The 23,244-nt window shown below is 36.0% G+C and overlaps 1 protein-coding gene across 1 annotated transcript in view; it reads left to right on the forward strand.

Moving 5' to 3' along the window:
* Positions 1-21,910, forward strand: part of LOC137920096 (kin of IRRE-like protein 1) — a 32,713-nt gene extending 10,803 nt beyond the window's left edge. Inside the window, exons 3-13 of the mRNA XM_068763343.1 lie at positions 4,764-4,913; positions 8,870-9,053; positions 15,228-15,422; positions 17,016-17,210; positions 17,279-17,350; positions 17,421-17,541; positions 18,289-18,429; positions 19,715-19,899; positions 20,658-20,813; positions 20,909-21,007; positions 21,876-21,910. Of these exons, the coding sequence (XP_068619444.1) occupies positions 4,764-4,913; positions 8,870-9,053; positions 15,228-15,422; positions 17,016-17,210; positions 17,279-17,350; positions 17,421-17,541; positions 18,289-18,429; positions 19,715-19,899; positions 20,658-20,813; positions 20,909-21,007; positions 21,876-21,910 (1,533 nt within the window). The remainder of the gene's footprint in view (positions 1-4,763; positions 4,914-8,869; positions 9,054-15,227; positions 15,423-17,015; positions 17,211-17,278; positions 17,351-17,420; positions 17,542-18,288; positions 18,430-19,714; positions 19,900-20,657; positions 20,814-20,908; positions 21,008-21,875) is intronic.
* Positions 21,911-23,244: the final 1,334 nt, after the last annotated feature.

Consider the following 23,244-nt stretch of genomic DNA (forward strand, 5'->3'; position numbering starts at 1 on the left):
TTTTTTTGAAACTATTTAAATGTATCCCAATGTGTACAATAAGGAATATTAAATTAAAATACATACATTTTAATATAAATTAAAAAAAAGAAAAAAAAAAGAAAATTACTTGAAATTTTGATACTGTTTTTTTGATACAACCTGATCAATGTCAGCCCAAATTGATGAAGAAGCTACATGTACCTAGTAATCTAATAGTACATCTTTCAGTTTTGATCGGTTGTCATTTTCGATTAATTATTTTTATTTATTACGTATAACCCTTTTATTATAATTAATTTTAGAATAATATATTAAAGAAGCAAAGTCGATAAAATAAATTCATTATAGAAATGCTCGTGGGGTCACATGAACATGTTTAACCTGCCGCAAGCGACCCGCGTGTCGATCATCCCTGCATTATATTTTATCCTAGTGCGCGAGTGTGTACGCTGCCTATAGCTAAGTAAACAAGATTATCATTGCGATAATCGAATTATATGCTCACCCAAAGCAATTTTTTAAGTGGTTGCTAATTTTAATAGGTCATTCTACCATGAACTAACGTCCATACCATCCGATGGACTATTCATGCGTACACCGCTTGTGGTACACGCTGCCTGATAAAGCATTCCTGCGTGGGTTACATGTAATACATTCCCTGTGAACCATTCATCTGTGGGCTATTGTTTGTACAATTATCGGAAACATTCTATCCTCTTCTTGATGCATGATTTAATGTAAAGTTAAATTCTATATTCTTAAAGAATATACTTTTTGAAATCTTCGTATTTTAGATTCACTAAAAATTATTTTAGAAATAATTTTATTCTTACCACCGGCATAACTAAATTCAATTGTTTCTCCATTCATTAATTTGCCATATCGTTCGGGCGATACAATGTACAATAATTTATTGTTCTCTAGGAGACAAATATATTTAAACGTCACACAAATAATTGACTCGGTGTTTGGCACTGGTCGGTGTAACATTACTCCTGAGGATGCAACGTGGAGTGGTAAAACACGTGTAGAGTGATTTGACGGTGGCAGTTGTGTAATTCGCATTGTTTGCCGCACGCGCATTTATCAGCGGGCTGGCAGGCGGTGCACTTCATTGCACGACTACTGCTGCATAGCGGAAGTGGCTATATTATTAGTCCCTTTCTTAATCACACAAATAATGTCAACAAGTACTAAAACTAGGCCGTTGTCAACGAAATAACTAGAAATAATTAGGTTTTTGTGAATTTTTATGCGGTGGAAATAGAAGCGAGAGGTAACAGGTGGTGCAAAACTAACTTTATAAATATATATTACATATTCCATCGTTTATTGACAACTAATTCTCTATATATCTACTTGATAAATGTCAAAGCAGATATTTGTGCCCACTTGTAAAAATTATGTCACGTTCACATTATGGTATTACTTTTGTGCCAACTATTATAACAGCGAAATCTCTACAACCTACTGAAAGATTTATGCTTATCAAAAGCGAACACCGGTTCATTTCAACGGGCATTCAAAGCAGCATTGGCAGAATCATTGTCAATTTGGTTAGTTAGGGACAGGAGTCTTAACGCTGATGGTGGGCACCGATTCATTGCAAGCAGTCCTTCTGAAACTAGGTCGCCAGTTCCTTGTACCAAGCCCGGCTTCTTTTTACAACTCATTGCACCCGGAAATCATATTATAAATCTATGCAATATTGAGAATTTACGCCAAAAATCTACTTAAATCTATATCCCACTGAAAGTTTTTTAATCCGAGTAAAGGTTACAGTGCTTAGGGAAACGTGAAATAAAAACTTATCGATAATAACGAGACGAAACAGAAAGTCAACGAAAAAAGGTAACTTTTAATATCCATTCATTTCAAGTCTCTTTGGGCAATGAACTCGCCCTTTTCAGTCATAACGCATTCCTTATCAAGTCGTTCACTTTGTTAAGACGAGCTATTGTGGGATGTTACGACTACTCTCTTCAGAGAAGGTTATGGTTGAAAAATGTCTTTTAATCTTTTGCGATACTAATTCAATATGCATAAAAGAATCATTTTGTTTATAAAAATTAAAGCTGTTTTTATTAATTTGAGCATTTACTGGTTAGGTCACAAATAACACATGTGCTTAGTCTTGTCATAAAAATCAAATACATTTTTTTTATTTTACATAATATTTTTCAGCATTACATTATGTTAGTTTAATATAAAACTATTAAAAATTTATATAGCCTATTTTAAGTGTCCATTGGCAGCTCGCTCCCTTTCTATGTGGAAATTCTTCACTGGCAATCGTACGGATTGCTTTAGGGACTCTGAATTTTTGTAGCGTTAAGAGCAAGCCTTACTCTCTAAAACTAAATCATAATCCAGTTTACTATAACCAAGATTAGATGACGGTCAGTCTTCAGCTCTGATGAAGTACAGAAATATGATGAAATATTACACCTTTTGAGTAAAATGTCATTTTAATTAGATCCCTATCTTAAGACGTAACAATCTAAAGTAATTTTTATTTTTGTCGGAAACTTGTTATTGATCGTTAACAGCGATGTAAAAATACATTGTCGTTAAAATGCAGTTAATTATATTTCAGAGCTTTCATGTAACAGAATACTGAGAAAATTCTCTTTGAAGAATTTTTCATATTTCCCTAAGAATCTCGAGCTGAAAAGTTCGTAGCTTTTTAGCAGTCATTCTTTAACCGTCCAGGCATAATTGCTTCATCATGAATACATTAATGTTTACAATTTATGTAATAACGCCATTGTGCTTAGACATACGTTTTTAGATAAAAAACCGTCCAAAATATTTATAAAAATAATAAATAAACATTTTATTACAAAACATAAAACTTGTGCAAACCAACTCAATGCTCCATCACTTACGAACTTAGATTGGAACTGATTTCAACGCCTAATACATATGTGTAAATATATATATATATATATATATATATATATATATATATACATATATATATATATATATATATATATACATATATATATACATATAATATCATATATGAGTATGTATTTAATTAATTTGACACGACCATGCGCACTGAACATCACGGGCCTATGAAAGACCGCGTCACTTCCGCGGTTCTGTCTAAATAGGTCTGCTTGCATGTGCAAAAACAAAACATACACATATAAGAATACCATTCCGTTCGGGATATCTATGAAAAAATTATATCTGTATGTATATTAATAATAAGTATTATTTTTTTGTTTTTGTGTATACTTCCACTAGATATGTCACTATAATTATTGTGTGTAATAACTCTGTTTTTATTATTATTATTTTACGTCTTTATTTTACATTTGTAATGCAACCATCTTTCCTAAATGAAATAATTGTTTCACGACATTTTGTACGCTATCTTTTTATTTTCTATCAAAATTCCCGGTAACTTTTTCTAATCAATTAATTTTATAAATTAGAACTTTGGTAAAAATTTTCTAATATTATTAGAAACATTTTTAAAAATATTATTATTTTAGTAAACATTTTTAATACATAATTTTGCTAACTCAGCAGGTATATTTAAACATTTATTTATATATTTGTTTATTTACTAATAAATATAAGAAACACAATTTTAAAAATAACTATAAAATTCAACAAGCATAATTATTATAAGGACTGTCATTATAATAATAGATGACTACCTGACAAGAACATTTATCTTTTGCTAATAAATAAATAAAAATAATAAATTACCACATAAGTCAATTGTAATATATTTAGTAGTTAATAGAACAAATCAATTATAACTAAGAATCGACATCAACTTTTATGTTTAAATGTATACACCGGTAATTTGAACCCATATCAATAATGACAAATCCTAATCTGCTAGCCAACAGTTACTCAATTTGATGAAGTAAATATATTAATTAGCTGTGGTATTATTAACATCACATATCCCCAGGTTATTACTAAATAGCCAATTAGACTGGATTAAACTGGAGAGTAAACGTTCAACTCCGATTAAACTTCGCAGACAATTCATGCTACCCCACTTCGTCTTTGGTAGCTTGATCCGATTATTGTAAGGAGTTTGTATGTGATATATGTTGTTCTTGATCTTTAGTTATTCCACACGGTGAAAAAATAATTTGTTAAAGAATATTTATTATTTTATATGGAATTTAATTTTCAATTTTCTGCAACAATAAAACAGAATTATAACAACACTCTTTCATTGAAGATTCAAGAGCGCTCTCATCCACTCCCATTCTTAATTTGATGAATTATAAGTTTTAGACAGTATGGCGTCTCTAAGTTGGATAATAATTTGAAATTTCTGAAACAATCCATGGGCAGTAAAGAATTTTCCCAAAAAGAGTGTGTGTTAAGTACGAAAAGGACCAATATTTAGCCACTTCCTTCATTCATTTGACTTCCTTGATTCAGATGACATTAATAATAAGTGGCTAAATACTGGTCCTTTTCTTACTTAGGATGGACTTCCGCAAGGTAACGCCTGATTCCATTAAATATTAGAGTGTGTGTTATTAATAACTGGTCTCAACGTTTAAAGGACTGTATTCCATCCATCAAACAATGGAAATAATTTTCAATGAGCCTCATAGATTTTGGTGTTATTATAACAATAAATAACTAACACGCTTTACAGCAATAAAGAGTACGGCTACGGCTGTAACGATGATGATAATGGATGAAGGATCCCTTATTACTCGAAGAACTAGATAAAGTACACTCATTTCTCTAAAATGAAACAATTATTACAATTTGACTTTTATTTTTAGCCTGTAGGTATGCATCGAGGCAAGTACGAATGGGCGACCCCTCGTACAAAAATGAATGGCGACTGCACTATTCTGATTCGTGGTGCCAAGCTACACATGGACAATGGCAATTGGCAATGCCAAGTAACTCCCAGCAACTTCGACATGCAGGTTATAAATGTAAACAATATTATAATATTTTATATATTCATTCTCATTATACACTTTGTGCCGTTTAATAAGAAGAAATATGTATAAAATAATAAAATGGGTAGTGGTTGTTGGCAACAAAAAGGCACAAGAAGAAAAGTATGTATATATTTAATTAACTAAGGGTAGTGGGCAGAAGGCCTGGTCTAATTTTACATCGCAGCTCGGTACTCCCCTGATGGTGGTGGTAGCCAGCCGCACGATCTTCCAGGACTGGTCAGGCGGTAGCAAGTCGAGAGCAGGGAGCGCCGGTAGGTTGCAGGATGTGATGGTTCCGGTGAAAGTTGATATGAATTCAACCTCAAATAGTAGGTAATTTTAAGTGGAAAACTCGCAGTATAAAACTCGCAGTGTAAAAGTCGCAGTGTAAAACTCGCAGTGTAAAACTTGCAGTGTAAAACTTGCACCTGTGAATTAATGTCACAGTTATGATATACATATATAAATATGTGTACAATTTGCTCCGCTGACAGTAAACCCGGAGATGGCTTGCGATGAAGGAAGGGCAGAAACCGAAAGCAGTTGATGTGATTGATTACTGTCAGAACGGAGTTACAAAATGTAAAGCATGTAAAACAAAAATAGAAGAGATAAATAAATAAACAAATTGAAAAGTAATAATGAATACATAATGATGGAACTATGGACACAGACAAAATGTTGAGCTCTAACTTATAGAAAAACGCTACTTAATAATGATGTCTTTATAATATTTGTTCAACACTTACCCCTTTGGGGTGCGAGGCGATGTAAAGGTTGTGGCGTGAACTTTAGTTCATATCATTATATCATTTATGATGCCCAGAGAATGAATAGGACCAAGACGTGAATTTATAACGTAAATTCTAATTGGCCCCGGCGCGTGAGACGTCACGTAGCTGGTGTACGCAACCGACACAAAGAGTGTGCGTCGGTGCGTGAGACGACACCTGGCTAGTGAACGCGACCGAGGCCAGGATCCTTCTGCCTGGCAAATGTGAACTGATCTCGCTGGTGCGCGGGCGCATAGGAATTTTTGTTATAAAAACAAAGATCCGCTGAACCAATAGCACGCTCCCACGACCCCACGCCACTTGAGATGCACCGTTACCCGCTAAGGGTTGAACAATTTTTTGCTGTATTGCGATTTATGAGATGTTTCTCGTGTTTATATTTTTTGGTTAAAATTTTAACTGAGATTTATGGGACGTTAATTTGCAACGTTACATTACTCCGCGCGTCACCGAAGGATTTTATTTCATTTAAAGGAAATAAAATCCGAACTTACTGATAACAATTTCATTTTTATCCTTTTAAACTCATTCCTTCATACTTCTCGCAAACAAACTAGCAATAGTAATCATTATAAGGATTACTAACGCGACCAAACAATTATGAAGGTTATAGATTCATTCTAATAACCCAAACGAAATATTACGCGGTTAATGGTAATGCTTCAGTTTATGTTGTGTCGCATTATGTTTGTTATTTATTCAAACCTATTATTTTTAAATCCTTTATGTGCCATGTTCCAACATTTTTATCGGCCATGTCTTCTAATACATACACTAAGAGAGAATTATTTTTAATTATACATTTTATATAAAGAATCAAGAATAACGTACGTCTTAACAAACACGTCTTCTACGCTATCGGAATCGTCCGAATTTTGATTGACTCTATTAGTATAAAACATCCTCAGAAGGAAAAAGAGGACCCAGTGTAGCAATTTGTTTACGTAAATTATTAACAATAGCGCCATGTTTTACCTACTTTTATAAATTGGTAAAGAGAGAAAGAAGAAAAAATTAAATGCACCACAATAAGGAAGGTGTTGAACAAGTATTCTACTCAATCTACTCCGTTCTGTTACAAATTCACTAACGAACGTTATGGTTGCTAGTATAAGAATAAAAAAATAACACAAAAAAAACATGAAAATAATGTGTATAACTGCAACTAATGTGTACGGTCCTATGAAAAAATAGCAAAAGCAAAAAAAAAATTACAACATTAGAACAAAATGTATGTTAAACTAAACAAAAACTGGAAAGTGAAGTAGTTTTTTTTTAAGTGAAGGATATACACTTCAGTTGCTGGCAATAAAAAAGGCAAAAATAACGTTTCACAAAATTAATTAAATAAAAAAAACAATCACATAACTACATTACAATGCAAAATCAGACCTTTTGATACCTCGTTAAGGGCGCCAGTGTGCCGTTATGAAGAAAAATATATATATTTAATAAAAATGGGTATTGGGCAGAAGGTCTGGTCTAATTTTGCACCGCAGCTCGGTACTCCCCTGTTGGTGATGGTAGCCTCGACGTGATCTCCCTGGACTGGTCAGGCGGCAGCAAGTCGAGAGCAGGGAGCGCCGGTAGGTTGCAGGATGTGATGGTTCCGGTGAAAGTTGATATGAATTCAACCTCAATTAGTAGGTAATTTTAAGTGGAAAACTCGCAGTGTAAAACTCGCAGTGTAAAAGTTGCACCTGTGAATTAATGTCACAGTTATGATATACATATATAAATATATGTACAATTTGCTCCGCTGACAGTAAACCCGGAGATGGCTTGCGATGAAGGAAGGGCAGAAACCGAAAGCAGTTGATGTGATTGTTTAATGTCAGAACGGAGTTACAAAATGTAAAGCATATAAAACAAGAATAGGAGAGGTAAACAATTAAACAAATTGAAAAGTAATAATGAATACATAATGATGGAACTATGGACTCAGACAAAATGTTGAGCTCTAACTTATAGATAAATGCTACTTAATATTGATGTCTTTATAATATTTGTTCAACACTTACCCTTTTGGGGTGCGAGGCGATATAAAGGTTGTGGCGTGAACTAAATGATGCCCAGAGAATGAATAGGACCAAGACGTGAATTTATAACGTAAATTCTAATTGGCCCCGGCGCGTGAGAAGACACGTAGCTGGTGTACGCAACCGACACAAAGAGTGTGCGTCGGTGCGTGAGACGACACCTAGCTAGTGAACGCGACCGAGGCCAGGATCCTTCTCCTGAGCACTGGTGTAAACTGCTGTGTGCTGGTGCGCGTGCGCATTGGAATTTTTGTTATAAAAACAAAGATCCGCTGAACCAATAGCACGCTCCCACGACCCCACGCCACTTGAGATGCACCGTTACCCGCTAAGGGTTGAACAATTTTTTGCTGTATTGCGATTTATGAGATGTTTCTCGTGTTTATATTTTTTTGGTTAAAATTTTAACTGAGATTTATGGGACGTTAACTTGCGACGTTACAACTTGTGCAATTAACGAAATTAAGGAATTTTATTAAAATATCGAATTACATTTAAAATAAAACTGCTTATTGATTTTAAAAAGACTCCAAAATTAACAACATTATAAGAATATTCTATATATTTATTCTCATCATTTAACTAATATGTAAATCCCGTATGTGCAATTTTAAAGACGTTTATGGTAGTTGTCGCTCGCCATTAAAAATAAAATATGAGAAATATTTATGTTTATTCCAATATCATTAACTAAAGATAATAATAACAAAACGTTGTAATTGTGTTTAAAAGAGAAATTTACTATTATCAAAAACGTTTATTTATTTTTAGTCTATAGTAAATAGAAACATATTACATTTTTATTATATAGTATAGGAATTAAAAAACGAAGAACCCTTAATAATGTTTTCTGTAAAAATATATTAAAAAACATTCATATTTGTACGTATATATTCTCTACACTCGAAGAATGAACATAATATACAATATGTAACTTGTGTTTTAATTAAAAAAAGGATTTACTACGAGCGTGCTCTCTCAAATTAATATTATTATAAAAAAATTACATATACCTATTTCAAATACAAAAAAAAATACACAATGCTATACTAAAATATCTAACTGATGTGTAAGATTTAAAAGATTAGTTAGTAATCTATTTTAGGATGCGCTCTCAAGTCCTCCGGCAGCTCTAGTTGTACGAGCTGAACCAGAGTCACCGAGGTTTCTCTTCAACGGAACCCTGGTTGAACCGAACCAGAAAATTATATTGTCAGCTGGAGCAAGAGCTACGGTCATCTGTGAGGTCAGATATGGAAACCCACCTGCTCGCGTCGAATGGTATCTAGGTAAATATTTAATAATAAGGCGCTTTCTGCATTGACATTCTCCTAATACTTAACAAATTCTTATATATACATTGTAATAGAGCAAAGAGAAAAAGAAAAACGAGAAACATCACAAATGAAGAAATTCGCACATGAACCGATGTAGTTCGAAGAATTGCTCTTCAGAAAAACGCAATGTTTATTAAACAATTTTGTAAAAGACATTTATAAAGAAATTGGTACACGGTGATGGTTGCTTCGCATAACATTTTTATACAATACTATTTACGCGCCATTATTTAAAATCATATCAAGGAAGGACAGGCAGATGGTAAATATAAGAAATATAAATAAACACGTAACGTCTTAATTTTGTCTTTAAAAAGTTAACAAATCCGCCATAGGTTTGAAAGTATTGTGGGAGTCGTAGATGCGCTAATGTGATGTCTGGATGAATAATTGGTGTAAGATTTTGTGGGCGAGCGGAGCCGACGGGCGAGCCTAGTGTGCCGACGTAGTGCAGTGGGCACGCGCACGCACCGGTGACGCGGGCGCAGACCTTTTGTTTCAAACAACAAAGGCGCAGCTTTGTTCTATTGTCCGCTGTCGCTCGGTCGCGGAGCTCAGTGCGCCCCAGGATCCCACGGCGAATGCACGTTCTTTTTACTCGCCCTCAAGCGTTAACAAATATTTGTTCGTGCGTTAAATAAATTGATAAAGTGTTACAAACATCTTTTAATTACACTCTAACACTTTACTGGTGACCCCGACGTGATCGCAGCAAGCATTAAGATGGAATCAAGAAGCGGTAGTCGAGAGCGCAATGCAGACGGAGCGGTCAGCATTTTTAAAGTTGGTGTTAAAATACCGCCATTTTGGCCCGAAGAACCAACACTGTGGTTCGCACAAGTGGAAGGCCAATTCCAGGTTTCTGGAATCACATCTGATGCAACAAAATTTTACCATGTGATATCCCAACTGGAACAGCAATATGCCGCTGAGGTGAAAGACATTATAATAGCCCCGCCGCAAGAAAACAAATTCCTCAAGTTGAAAACGGAGCTGATTAAACGGCTGTCAGCCTCCCAGGAAAAGAAGTTAAAGCAGCTACTTATGCATGAGGAATTAGGTGACCGGAAGCCCTCTCAATTTTTGAGGCACCTACAGACGCTGGCTGGCCCTGCTGTACCAGATTCGTTCCTGCGCACTTTATGGAGTAGTCGGTTGCCACACAACGTGCAAACAATTATTGCATCACAGGCAGATACGCCATTGGAAACAGCGGCTGACCTGGCGGACCGGGTGTACGAGATTGTACCAGCACCCGCAGTTCATATCGTGGCGTCTACCGACAACAGCATATCAATGACGGATGTGATGTATCAGCTAGCAGAACTGTCAAAAGAAGTTGCATCACTACGAGGGCAAGTGACTAGATCACGTGAGTACGGCAGATCTAATTCGCGTGATGATGGACAACAAAATAGGCAACATAGCCGCAACTCGCGCTCGCGCTCACGCCCCAGACAACAGAACCCAGATTTTTGTTGGTACCACAATAGATTTGGTGAACGGGCTACTCGATGTACGACTCCGTGCAAATTCGTCGTGCAGGGAAACGCAAGTGGCAGCCAGAAATAGCGGCTAACGGCTGCCCGTACAAAACAGTCCGCTTATTTGTCACAGACCGGCCAACGAAAACGCCATATCTTGTAGACTCGGGATCAGAAGTGTGCGCGTTTCCACGGTCGCTATTGAATCAAGCGCGTTCTAAAGCAAGCTATCAACTCTATGCCGCAAATGGGTCCTCAATAGCAACCTACGGCTGGATCCACTTGAAACTTGACCTTGGATTGCGGCGAGCGTACAGTTGGCGTTTTGTAATAGCGGACGTGTCAAGACCACATAGGCGCTGATTTCCTCAAATTTTATGGATTATTGGTTGATGTGAGAAATAATCGCTTAATTGACGGTCTGACTACACTTTCAACAAGCGGTGCACCTGTCAAGCAGCATGATGTCATCTCATCAATCAAAGCCGTTAGCGGAGACACCGTCTACCACCAACTTTTACGTGAGTACCCCGCTATCACATGTCCAGCTGGCACGCAGAGGGAGGTTAAACACGGTACGGAACACCACATTCGTACGACACCAGGTCCACCGGTGTCTAGCCGACCTAGAAGACTCCCACCGGATAGACTGATAATAGCCAAGAACGAATTCGATGAAATGTTGGCGAATGGTACCGCGCGCAGATCTGAAAGTGCATGGGCATCCCCACTTCACCTCGTACCGAAGAAGGACAATGGTTGGCGTCCATGCGGTGACTACAGGGCACTCAACGCACGTACGATTCCTGATAAATACCCGATACGCCACATTCAAGACTTTTCGCAACAGCTGGCAGGTACCACAATTTTTTCAAAAATCGACTTGGTCAAGGCTTACAATCAAATACCTATACACGCAGCAGATATACCGAAAGCTGCCATCACTACGCCTTTTGGGTTATACGAATTTCCGTACATGACTTTCGGCTTACGAAATGCGGCACAAACTTTTCAGAGGTTTGTGGATGAAATGTTTAAGGATCTTCCATTTTGCTACGGATTCTTAGATGACATTTTACTCGCCTCTAAAGACGAAGCCCTTCACCTGCAACACTTGCGACAATTATTCAAACGCTTGGCAGAATATGGTATGCTCATCAATACCAGTAAATGCGAGTTTGGGAAGACGCATATAACTTTTCTTGGACATGAAGTCAGTACAACGGGCATCAAACCACTTCCTGATAAAGTGCAAGCTATCCAGGACTACCCAACTCCAACTACAGTGAAAGAAATGCGCAAATTTCTTGGCATGTACAACTTCTACCGCCGATTCATACCTAGAGCAGCAGAATTTCAAGCCCCTCTCAACATCGTGCTATCAGGACCTAAGACAAAAGGATCGCAGACCATTACGATGACCCCAGAGATGTTACAAGCCTTCAACACCTGCAAAACCAGTCTTTCAAACGCAGTTTTACTTGCTCACCCTACGCCGGACGCGCAGTTGGCTGTGTTCACAGACGCATCGGATACATCGATAGGAGCAGCACTTCAGCAAAAATTTGATGACAGTTGGCAACCACTCGCTTTCTTCTCACGACGCTTAACTTCAGCACAGAAAAAATATAGCCCCTATGATCGTGAGCTGTTAGCTATATACGACGCCATCCGCCACTTTCGACATATGGTAGAAGCAAGACCGTTCACGGTTTATACAGATCATAAACCGTTGACATTTGTCTTTTCCCATAACCGCGAAAAATGTTCTCCCAGACAGTTCCGATACCTTGACTACATATCCCAGTTTACAATGGATATCCGATATATTAAAGGAAGCCAGAATGTCGTAGCGGACGCGCTTTCACGCATGGAAGAAATTGGAACACAAACGCTGGATTATGAAGCACTCGCCAAAGCACAAGATACAGACCCAGAACTCAAAGAACTGATACAGAGAGGTTCCGCACTCAACTTAAAAAAGATTAAAGCTCCTGATTCCGAAACGTTTGTCTTCTGCGACGTTTCTACTCAAAACCAACGTCCATATGTAACACCTTCTTACCGAAAACTGGTCTTTGACGCTCTACATCGACTTAGCCATCCAGGCGCAAAAGCGACAGCAAAACTTGTCACTCAAAGATTTATATGGCCTGGAGCACAAAAAGATTGTCGGCAGTGGGCCAAAGAATGCACAGATTGCCAGAAAAGCAAGATATACCGGCATACCCAATCCCCTATTTCCGATTTCCCTCTTCCTTCTCAACGTTTTTCCGCCATCCACATGGATATTGTGGGCCCTTTACCAATTTCGTGCGGTTACAGGTACTGCCTTACGGTCATCGATCGCTACACTCGTTGGCCTGAGGCATATCCACTTCCAGACATCACGGCAGAGACATGCGCCCGCGCCTTCATCGCTGGCTGGGTGTCTCGCTTTGGTGTACCTCATCGCATCACTACTGACCGGGGTACACAGTTCCAGTGTGAGCTCTTCCGCAACCTGACGTCCATCTTGGGTACGCAGCATCGCCCTACTACAGCATATCATCCAGCGTGCAATGGCATGGTGGAACGCCTACACCGTCAATTGAAGGCTGCAATCATGTGCCATCAGAACACTGGATGGACCGAAGCGCTTCCGTTAGTACTCTTGGGGATCCGCACAGCCTGGAAAGAAGATATTAAAGCTTCAGCAGCTGAGCTCGTCTACGGCGAAACACTACGACTACCAGGAGAGTTCTTCGTACCTAACAAGGCTTCTCCTGACGTCACCGACTTCGTATCACGACTCCGTCTCCACATGGCTCGGCTGTCTCCTGAACCTGCAAGCAGACATGGAAAGAAAACATTTTACGTACCGAAAGATCTTGCCACAGCAGAGTTCGTCTTCCTTCGGCAAGATGCAGCCAAACGTTCACTGGAACCACCATATACAGGTCCCTATAAAGTTCTAGAAAGAGGAAGCAAAACCTTTAAGATAGTTGTTAACGACAGAGAGTCCACCGTTACCATAGATCGACTAAAACCAGCATATATGACCAGAGATGACAACACGACACCACAAACCAGAACCGAGCAGATTCCGACTTTAGCCAATTCCGTTCCTAAAAATATCAGCCCCACTTTGACAGAAGAAACCGTTCCAGTAAGGAAAACCAAATCGGGACGTACTGTCCGCTTTCCAGACCACTATCGACCGCAGTAACCTTCGGTCTCAGCGGGGGAGTACTGTGGGAGTCGTAGATGCGCTAATGTGATGTCTGGATGAATAATTGGTGTAAGATTTTGTGGGCGAGCGGAGCCGACGGGCGAGCCTAGTGTGCCGACGTAGTGCAGTGGGCACGCGCACGCACCGGTGACGCGGGCGCAGACCTTTTGTTTCAAACAACAAAGGCGCAGCTTTGTTCTATTGCCCGCTGTCGCTCGGTCGCGGAGCTCAGTGCGCCCCAGGATCCCACGGCGAATGCACGTTCTTTTTACTCGCCCTCAAGCGTTAACAAATATTTGTTCGTGCGTTAAATAAATTGATAAAGTGTTACAAACATCTTTTAATTACACTCTAACACTTTAGTATGCATAAATAATAAAGTATGTCTTAAGTTTAAACCTTACTTTTCTTAATTTGGAACATAATATTAAAATCATATTATTAAATAAATATTATTATAGCATTTTACAGTTCTTATTTAATCGAAATATGTGAAACTTATTCTGTCGAATCATTAGCAGGGTTTGTAAGATAATGGATACCTAAAACTAAACTTCAAAGCTTGGCATCGGTAAAAAGTTACCACTTGATTAGTATTCTGTTTCATCTCCTTTCTTCCATCGGACTGCGAGACGCACGGATTCACGACGTCCGTACAATGTTGAAATCCCTTCCACCCGCACTAAGCGTTTGGCTGCCACAATTTTATATTGCGAACAGCCAAGGAGTGAAACAACCGGCGTCATTACTTCCAGCCAATTATAACTTAGAAGTCTTCAATACAAAAGTGAATAGTTTTTTTTAAGCGAGCATATACTGTCGTAGACTTCATCTCTTAACACCAAGCGAGACAAAGGTCAGATGCTTCACCTACAAACGATTAAAAAAAACAGTTAAATTTCATTTAAAAAATATCAACTACTGGATTTCCGTCCCGCTCTTCTCAACTGGTCAGCATTCCAAGCAAGTGCTAGATTACTCACGGATTGACTACACTGACATTTTTATAATGTTAAAAATTATTAACGATTCAAAATTGTGTGAAAATGCCTACTTGAATAAATATATTTTGAATTTCACACGGAATTCCAGCGTGTGCTCGTGTTGTATATGTTTTTGCATACTACAATAGTGCAGTCAGATATTCAGTAAACAGTTCCTTTTAAATATTTAATGGAAATGGAATGGGAAATGGAACTCTGTGTTTGGCACTAATCTGTGTAACATAATTCCTGTAGATGCCGCGTGGAGGGGTAAAACACTTGTTGAGGTGGTAGTTGTGTAATTCGCATTGTTTGCCGCATGCGCATTTATCAGCGGGCTGGCGGACGGTGCACTTTGTTGCACGACTGCCACTGCATGTGCGGAAGTGGCAAAATATTGGTCCTTTTCTTACTTAGTTCCTTTTAATTGTGGACTTGGTTCATTTAGATTCGGGACGCTTGACACCGCTTAGTCAAACAAATACATCGGAAATAGAGAAACCAGATGTGTGGACTACTCGCTCGATTCTGGAGATTGGGGCTACGAGATTTGGCTACGGAAAACAACTGGCTTGCCGTGCCTACCATCCCTCATACCCTGTGCCTCATTATCGGAATGCCTACGCTTTGTTAGATGTAACCTGTGAGTTAAAAGTACATTTTTATTACTTACGAAATCTGAATCTAATAACCATAGTCAACATTATATTTTAATTAACTTTTTTAATCTAGTTAACTTATTCATTAAATTTTGTATTTACAGATTTTGTATTCGAAAAATATTCATTTGTCCAAAAAAAACTTCAGTTGTAATAAATGCACGGGACTTGGACAATGTATATCTTTCATGCAACCGATTGCCGTTTGGACCGGAAGGTCCTCTATTGGCGACCGCTAGGTGATAGGCGCGGCATGAATAGGCACCCCACTAGGTAAACCAAATAGTTAAAGGTCGCAATAAGTCGCTGGGTGCGGGCAGCGCTAGGCCTATCATTGTGGCGAACTTTGAGGCCTATAGTGGGCATCTACCGGCTGTTATGACGATGAGAATATATATTGAATATTATTTTCTCTCGTTCCGAAATTTAGTAAAAAGCAGGCGAATCAAAATATGTATATGTTATGACCTCGTACGTATTCATGGTAAGAAATCAAATTTCTATTAGTACAACAATAAAAGACAAGACATATTACCGCGGTATACAAAATCAATTTAACTATCGATGTATAAAATTTTACAATTTACTAATTCAGGTCTTTATAAGATATTGTATGAACTTGTACCGAGGAATGTTGCACAACACTTTTTGACAGTGAATTGGAATACGAAAATATCTGGTATCCTAAGATCACTTTTGAAGCGAATGGCACGATATACCAAGACCAGGTTTAAAGACTGTTCTCGACGTAATCCTCAGCATTTATTTCATTTATTTATTTATAATTTTAAATAAATAATATACGCATAATTGTTATTTTTAATTTTTACTAAAATAAATATTTAATAAACGTTGTTTTTGCATAATTTGAAGTTAAAATTCAAGTTCTGCCACAGGACACCCTTTTTAAATTTTACTATCATTCGTAGTTATATTATCATTAGTCATATTATTTATATTTTAAATCGTAAAGTATTTTTCAGAAGCAAAATAAAAACAAATTTAAAAATTGACTGTTGGTTAACAATGCTTTACCTATAGGTTAAAAACAACATAAATTTGGAGTTGGTAAATCTTCTCGTGAGCAATGTATACATTTTTACAATAGAAAATGTTGAAAAAGCTATTTCTGCTATATTTTAATGTTAAAGAACTTTAATGTTAGATAATGCACAGGTAAAAACTTTAAATAATCGTAACAGATCAGCACACTTTAATAAAGATATATTCACCTATTTCAATATTTATTAAATATTGTAGGACAGTGTTTGGTGTTTAAGAATGTTTACAAATTTAGGACTCTATTTTGGAAGAAACAGATATGGGTGTCCTAAAGGGTGTAGAGAACGCTGCCCTGTACATGTATTTGATTGGGACTCCATCTTAGCCCGGCGTACAACTGAAATTTAACTGCATTCTAATATCGTTTGCGTATATTATTTTTAAGTTGATCACAATGCGAAATACTTATATAGTCGTTTGTGAAAGTACTTACTTAACTTATAAAGTCGTTTGTGGTAATATTTATTTTAATATATTATTATGTACGAGTATTATCATTAATAAATTTATTTCAGATGTCCCTTTAGTCTCCATAATTGGGGCTGAAAAAAAAGTCCTTGCGAATCTAGAGGAAGGTATTAGCACTTTGTCATTAGAATGTAAGGCCGATGGCAATCCTGCACCAAGTGTATGGTGGACGAAAGATGGACAAGAAATAATGTCCAATGGCTCTCAGCTCTTGATAGTGCCTGTGATGAGAAAGCATTCAGGTAGAATACTAAGTAAAAAAAATTGTATGTTTTTAATATTATAAATTAAACTTTAATATCGTTTATAGGTATATACGGATGTCAAGCCAAAAACGATTTGGGTACATCCGAATCGGTGAAAACTGACATCGACGTTAAATGTAAGTATTTATTAATGTTTTCATTTTTATTTTTCAAAAACATATTTATTTTGTTTTCGTGCTGTTTTAGACCCACCTCGTGTAATTTGGGTTGGTCCGGAGCTTCGCCTCGACGTAGATCTCTACTCGCAAACAACTTTTGAATGTATTGCGGACGGGAATCCAATACCGTCCTATCAGTGGTATCATTGGTAAGTTTTAAACGCTGCAAGCAACAGTTCACTGTTCAACTGCCAACTTTACTTGAAGCAAATAAAACTCTTTTACCTTCAAAATTCAAATGAATAAACACCGTTATTTATACATGTACTATTTCCATATTATGTTGCCTGGTAAAAACTGCCTCGTGTATGAAGACCGCCCATTGTATTTTTTCTTTAATATTGTGTAACTATATTTATATGTATATTTTGTAGCGGTAGCTATAAAAAGTATTAAATCAAATTAAACTTCACTCGCACTTTTAAATCCTGAATTATTTTTAACAAAGGTCACTCCTGTGTAGGTCATCACCAGATAATACGGGATACTGAACTTACAAGAAAACTGGTCAGAAACTTAACAATTACTCTTTGATGGGTTCAAATAAATGAAATTGAATTAATAATATTTATATTTAGATTAGATTAGATTAGATTAGATTTAAAACTAAGATATAAAGGTCTACGATATCTTTTGGAACTTTATTACATTTGCATGCACTCAGAATAACTTTGTAATGTCATTAAGTAAGGCCATTACTATGATTTTTAATTTGTAATTGAAGCAAAATGGTAAAGGAAAAGTAATTTAAACTAATACGGATAAAAAGCAGAAGTCACAGGTCGCCAAAATCAAAGGAATATCATTAACCGAATTGAGGTCGATGTATTTCCTACAGCTGAAATAATATAGATAGAAACGTTATGTGTCCATTAATTAATAAAGTGTGTTTCCAGTCCCAGAACAATGGATACCAATATGTGCTTAGATGGTTACATAATAGCGTCAGAAGCACATCTCTCACTCTGCAACGTGACGTACTCTCATCGTGGGTCATACGTGTGTATCGTCAAAAACCTAATTGGAACAAAGGAAAGGTAAGTTATTAATACATTTTTTTTCTTACATTGTAAAAAATGTGAAGGGTCAAGTAGTTAACAGATGTTTCTAGTTGTTACTTCTTTTTATTTATTGTATTTTTTAGTTATATCAAACAGCAGCAGGTATAAAATTAGCCATAGATTTGTACAAATTTCGCCATAAAAATTATCTATTCGTATAAAAATGAATGTATCTGTCTGTCTTTATTCGATAGATTAAAAAATAACACTTTCAGTCCCCGTGAAAATCTAGCAAATTATTAGCTACGTGGCCGGGCAGATTTTCGAAGAAAACTTTTTTTGTAATTTTTATTATTAGTCAGAATAGTGTGAGGTATGAAAACTGTCTTTTCGTAATTAAAAATATGAATAATTAAATACATAAGACGTAAACGCGTACACCTCGTTTTATTATATTTTTTTTAATAAAAATATATGAACTAAATAAGGATATTAAATCAACGTGAACAATGAAAATTTACAAAAACGAAATAGATAGTTCACCGGTATCGTAAATAAGGAGATTGTACGAAGTTTGGATGATAATGTCATTATAAAACTAAGTTGTAAATAATAAAAAGGTGTAGATTTAGTAATGAAAATAAAAGATATGAAACGAAAACTTGTTATAAGTAAAGTATATAAGGTGAGAACTAGGTAAAACTTATGACGCACGACGCGGACTGGGTGTGCGCATAGACATATTCCAGCTGTTTCGAGCGCCTACTGCGGTCCGCTAGCCAGCTCCGTCGCACGCGGCGGGGCCGTGTTGTGCCGCGTTTAAACGGTTGGTACTGTGTTCGCGTCGACTGCGCGAGTACACGGCGCCACTGTTATAAGATTAAAAAACGGTGTCATATTGTATACATTGGGTTTTACCTTTATCGCTGGGCTACAACTGCTCAAAAAAAAAACGATTACTTATTCGTATTAATGTAAAACCTATACCAAGTATATCGCATACATTTATACGCATCTTGTGTATGTTAACATGTATGTAAATGTAAAATGTATATTATACTTAAAATATGTGATTTGTTTTTTTTTATTAAATACGCCCTAAATTGCCCTTTCCTTCATGTGTCTCACCTCCATCCAAAGGTCCGCCTCTTGTACCATCTCTGCATAAGTTGTTTAACATATATTTCTTGTAGTTGTTATATATCCTTTAACATGTACTTTTTTTTATTATTATTTGTACAACTAATTTACGAAAAAAAAACTGGTTTGATTGTACATTATTTTTTTTGATAGACCTAACTAATTTATTGTACGCTCGTAGAAGCCACTGGTCAAAGGTCATAACGTTGAATGTCTCTGGACCGCCTGCTACGAAGGACGTAGAAATTGTTCACGGATGGAAAAGTAATATGACTCTGTTGAAAACGACGATCTGTGCTGAACCACCACCGAAAGCTGCGTATTGGGTTAGAGACAAATTGCGTTTTGACGTGCCTTCGGCATATGGTAAGTTATTATCTCATAGTCTACACAGCTCCTCCATTCAAATTACCGGACCTCCTCAAGAAAAAAATCTAGGGCGGAATCTTTTGATCAGTTGGCCCGGCACTGTCCTAAACCTCAAACAAAATTTTATAAAATAAAAAAAATTGTGAAACTTAGGTTTTAGGTGACGGAAGAACGGAATAGGAAATGGAATGAAAGAGTAAGACAGACGAAATGTGGAAAGTAAAGAAAAGAATGGAAGAACTTAAGATGAAAGGATATAGAGTGTGGAAATAAAATAAAATGTGAAAAAATTTAATGAGCGAAACCAATGACACTGTCCTTCCACAAGATAGGGGAGCGAGAAGCCCCTTATAGCGGCGGCCATATAAAAAAAACCTCAAGGCATTTAACGGTCTGTGGCGCTTGGACAACGACTTGAAATAAAATAATGTACCAACTAATCTATAATTGAGTAAAACTTCCAAATTATATTGTAAATATGTATAAATTTTAGCTGTATTTACCCATAAGAGAAAATTGTATAAGAAAAATTGTAAATAGTGATAAAACGCTGTCGTGCTTCGTAGCTAGGAAAAGAAACATCCGTATCAAATAGCGGCAACCCTCTCCCAACTATCTGCGTTTAGTTAAAGTGAAAAAAAATATTGTAAATAAAACACTAGCGATACAAAATGAGAATTAATAAAAAAAAGTCTACACAGCCTAAAATTCTTTTTGAATTTACGTGTACAATTAAGAATGGTGTATTGTTTTAGATCGATATGAAGCAACCGAAAAACAGTTACTGGACGGTTGTTATTTATATACTTTAATTGTTGAAGATGTTACCCCGGTCGATGAAGGAAATTATAAGCTTTACGTGGAAAACGACAAAGGAATCACTAATTATATCGTAACTATGTTGGTACATGGTAAGACTTAAAATATATCACGATTATATATATGTCATTCTTATATATGTTTAGATATTCGTAGAGAACCGAAATCGGATTAGCTTCTGTTCCAGAATCTGTTAACGTGGCGCCTATGAAAGCAGGGGTGCTTATGATTGCGACGTTGCCTCTCATAATAACGTTCTTTATCGTGTATTGTCACAAGAAAAATGGTAAGTCAATCATTTTAATACCTTTTTACGACAGATTAATATTTTTACCAAGGTAGGCCAAACTACAGGTATGTTATTTCTGGAGATTCCTAGATTTAGATCGAATAAGAGAGATCAGATTAAGAGGCCGTCCTGCATATACTAGGTAGTATGCTCGGAAGCTGCACCGAGGCTCCGTAGTAGAGACATTTTCACCTTTATACTGACCCATCACGATATCTTTAAAACCACAAGACTTAAAAATTTTAAATTTTCCGGAAACATTTCGATATCTTAGTGGATATCAGCTAAGTATGAATTTTACTAAGTTTTACCAAAAAGGACTTTTTATGAATGCATAAAAAAGTTATTTTTTTTATTTCTTTATTTTCTTTTGTATTTTTCACACGAATTGTTTCCTAAGCCATTAAAAATAAAATATATTAACTGGGCACTAGTATCCACTAAACTGGAACTTGAATTTTAATAAACTATGTTATTCATCGGTAATATCATTTTTTCAGTCATAGGTCATTTCAACATCTTCCGACAATGACCACCTTGATGGTGGATCCGTGGTTTTTATTCCAAAACATTACAATCTTAGTGGCCATTTATTCTATGTTCTATTTGGTCTACCCATTACCAGTTTAACTTACCGTTACACTATAACTTCGTTAACTAATTTCTATCGTCTACGGATCTCCTCCTTCCTGATTCAGTCTCGTAAATAAATCCCTAACACAGCCCTTTCTATGGCCCGTTTAGTGTATTGTGTGTTTAATTATGAAGACCACAAATGAGCGGTCATTTTTTATTATTAGTATTTAGCATTTAAAGTTCAGTGTAATATTTTCGTTGTAATTAATACAATGATGTTTTTTCCCAGATCGCAAAAACAATTCTGTGGTGTTTTACCGGTAATTGTTATATATTTTTTTTTATATTTAACTAAAGTAAGTTAATAATAATTTATTTTTAGCTTTGAACCAATTAAATAATTATGGAAAAAAAATTCTGCCACTAAAGAAAATTATTTTTTTCGTATAACTTTCTCAATAATCTTCCAAACATAATATATGTAAATAATTGCAAACAATAAAAAAATAGTATTATAACTATTACAACGTTAAAAATACAGTCACAAAAGAACTGTTAAATTGGTTCTATTTTCAAACTGAATAATTATAACGTAGCCTTTTAAATTTTCTTTATTTTTCCTTAAGTCAGCACTGTTTAAAGCCGCACGGAAGTTCAAATTTGAGAGACCGTTCATAGTAGCAAAATTTGAGGGAGGACTATGCCTTGCAGTCCGCGTCTATCGGCTTATATAGGATGACATAAGACCTGAAAATTATAGTCTTTTTATTCTATTTATCAGCACCAAATATTTTAAATACATTACATATTTTTTCATCATGAACTTTATATTTATGGTATATAATTTTCATTTTACAGTAGCTCAACAAAATCCTCACGATCGGAAAATGAGTTCCCTTATAACCGTAATGCTTGCTGCATTGAGGTGAATAACAGACTAAGACGAGAGTACAACGAGAATTATGCCAACGATTATCCTTCCGCACATCTCTCTGGATCTGTCACTGACTCTTCTGGCACCCTTTAAACTCTACACAGGTAAAACTAACTAGACATTAGCGAAATAAATTATAATAATAATATAAACCTATAGAACTACATATGTTTTTTACTACAATAGATATTAACGTAAAATAAATGTAAGTGCAAATTTATGCAATATTCTCGTCTCTATTTTTGGCCCGTTATATATGTATTTGAAAAAATCTACTCGCAAAGGGGATATATATGCATAGTAAATATATGCATATTTTCATTATTGTAGCACTCATAGACATAAAACTTTTAACCAATATTTTTATGGAAATTTTCTAGAATTTTTTTTTATAAAATAACAACTATGGAAGGCAGTGGTGGCCATTTATATGTAATGCAGTCTTTATATGTAAATAAAAAAATAATTTCCATATATTGTTAAAACGCATATTTATGTGCGCTAGCGCAGCTCAAACTGGTCAACGTTTATTTTTTATTATTTTTGTCAAGCAAGCAAATACTGATTTAGAAAGAAAATAACTAAAATTAAATCAAGTGAAATAATCTAAACGAAACATTGCCATTCTTATAGAAGTAAACGGAATTGTAGCACTTGTCCCAAGGAAAAATAATCGTGTACCATACAGGATTTCAAATAAAATTTATACGATTTACTATCAAAA

The sequence above is a fragment of the Battus philenor genome, unplaced genomic scaffold (genome assembly GCF_028537555.1).
Source record: "Battus philenor isolate CCGP_79_NKW_IND1 unplaced genomic scaffold, ilBatPhil1.0.hap1 SCAF_1, whole genome shotgun sequence".
NCBI classification, from domain to species: Eukaryota; Metazoa; Arthropoda; class Insecta; order Lepidoptera; family Papilionidae; genus Battus; species Battus philenor.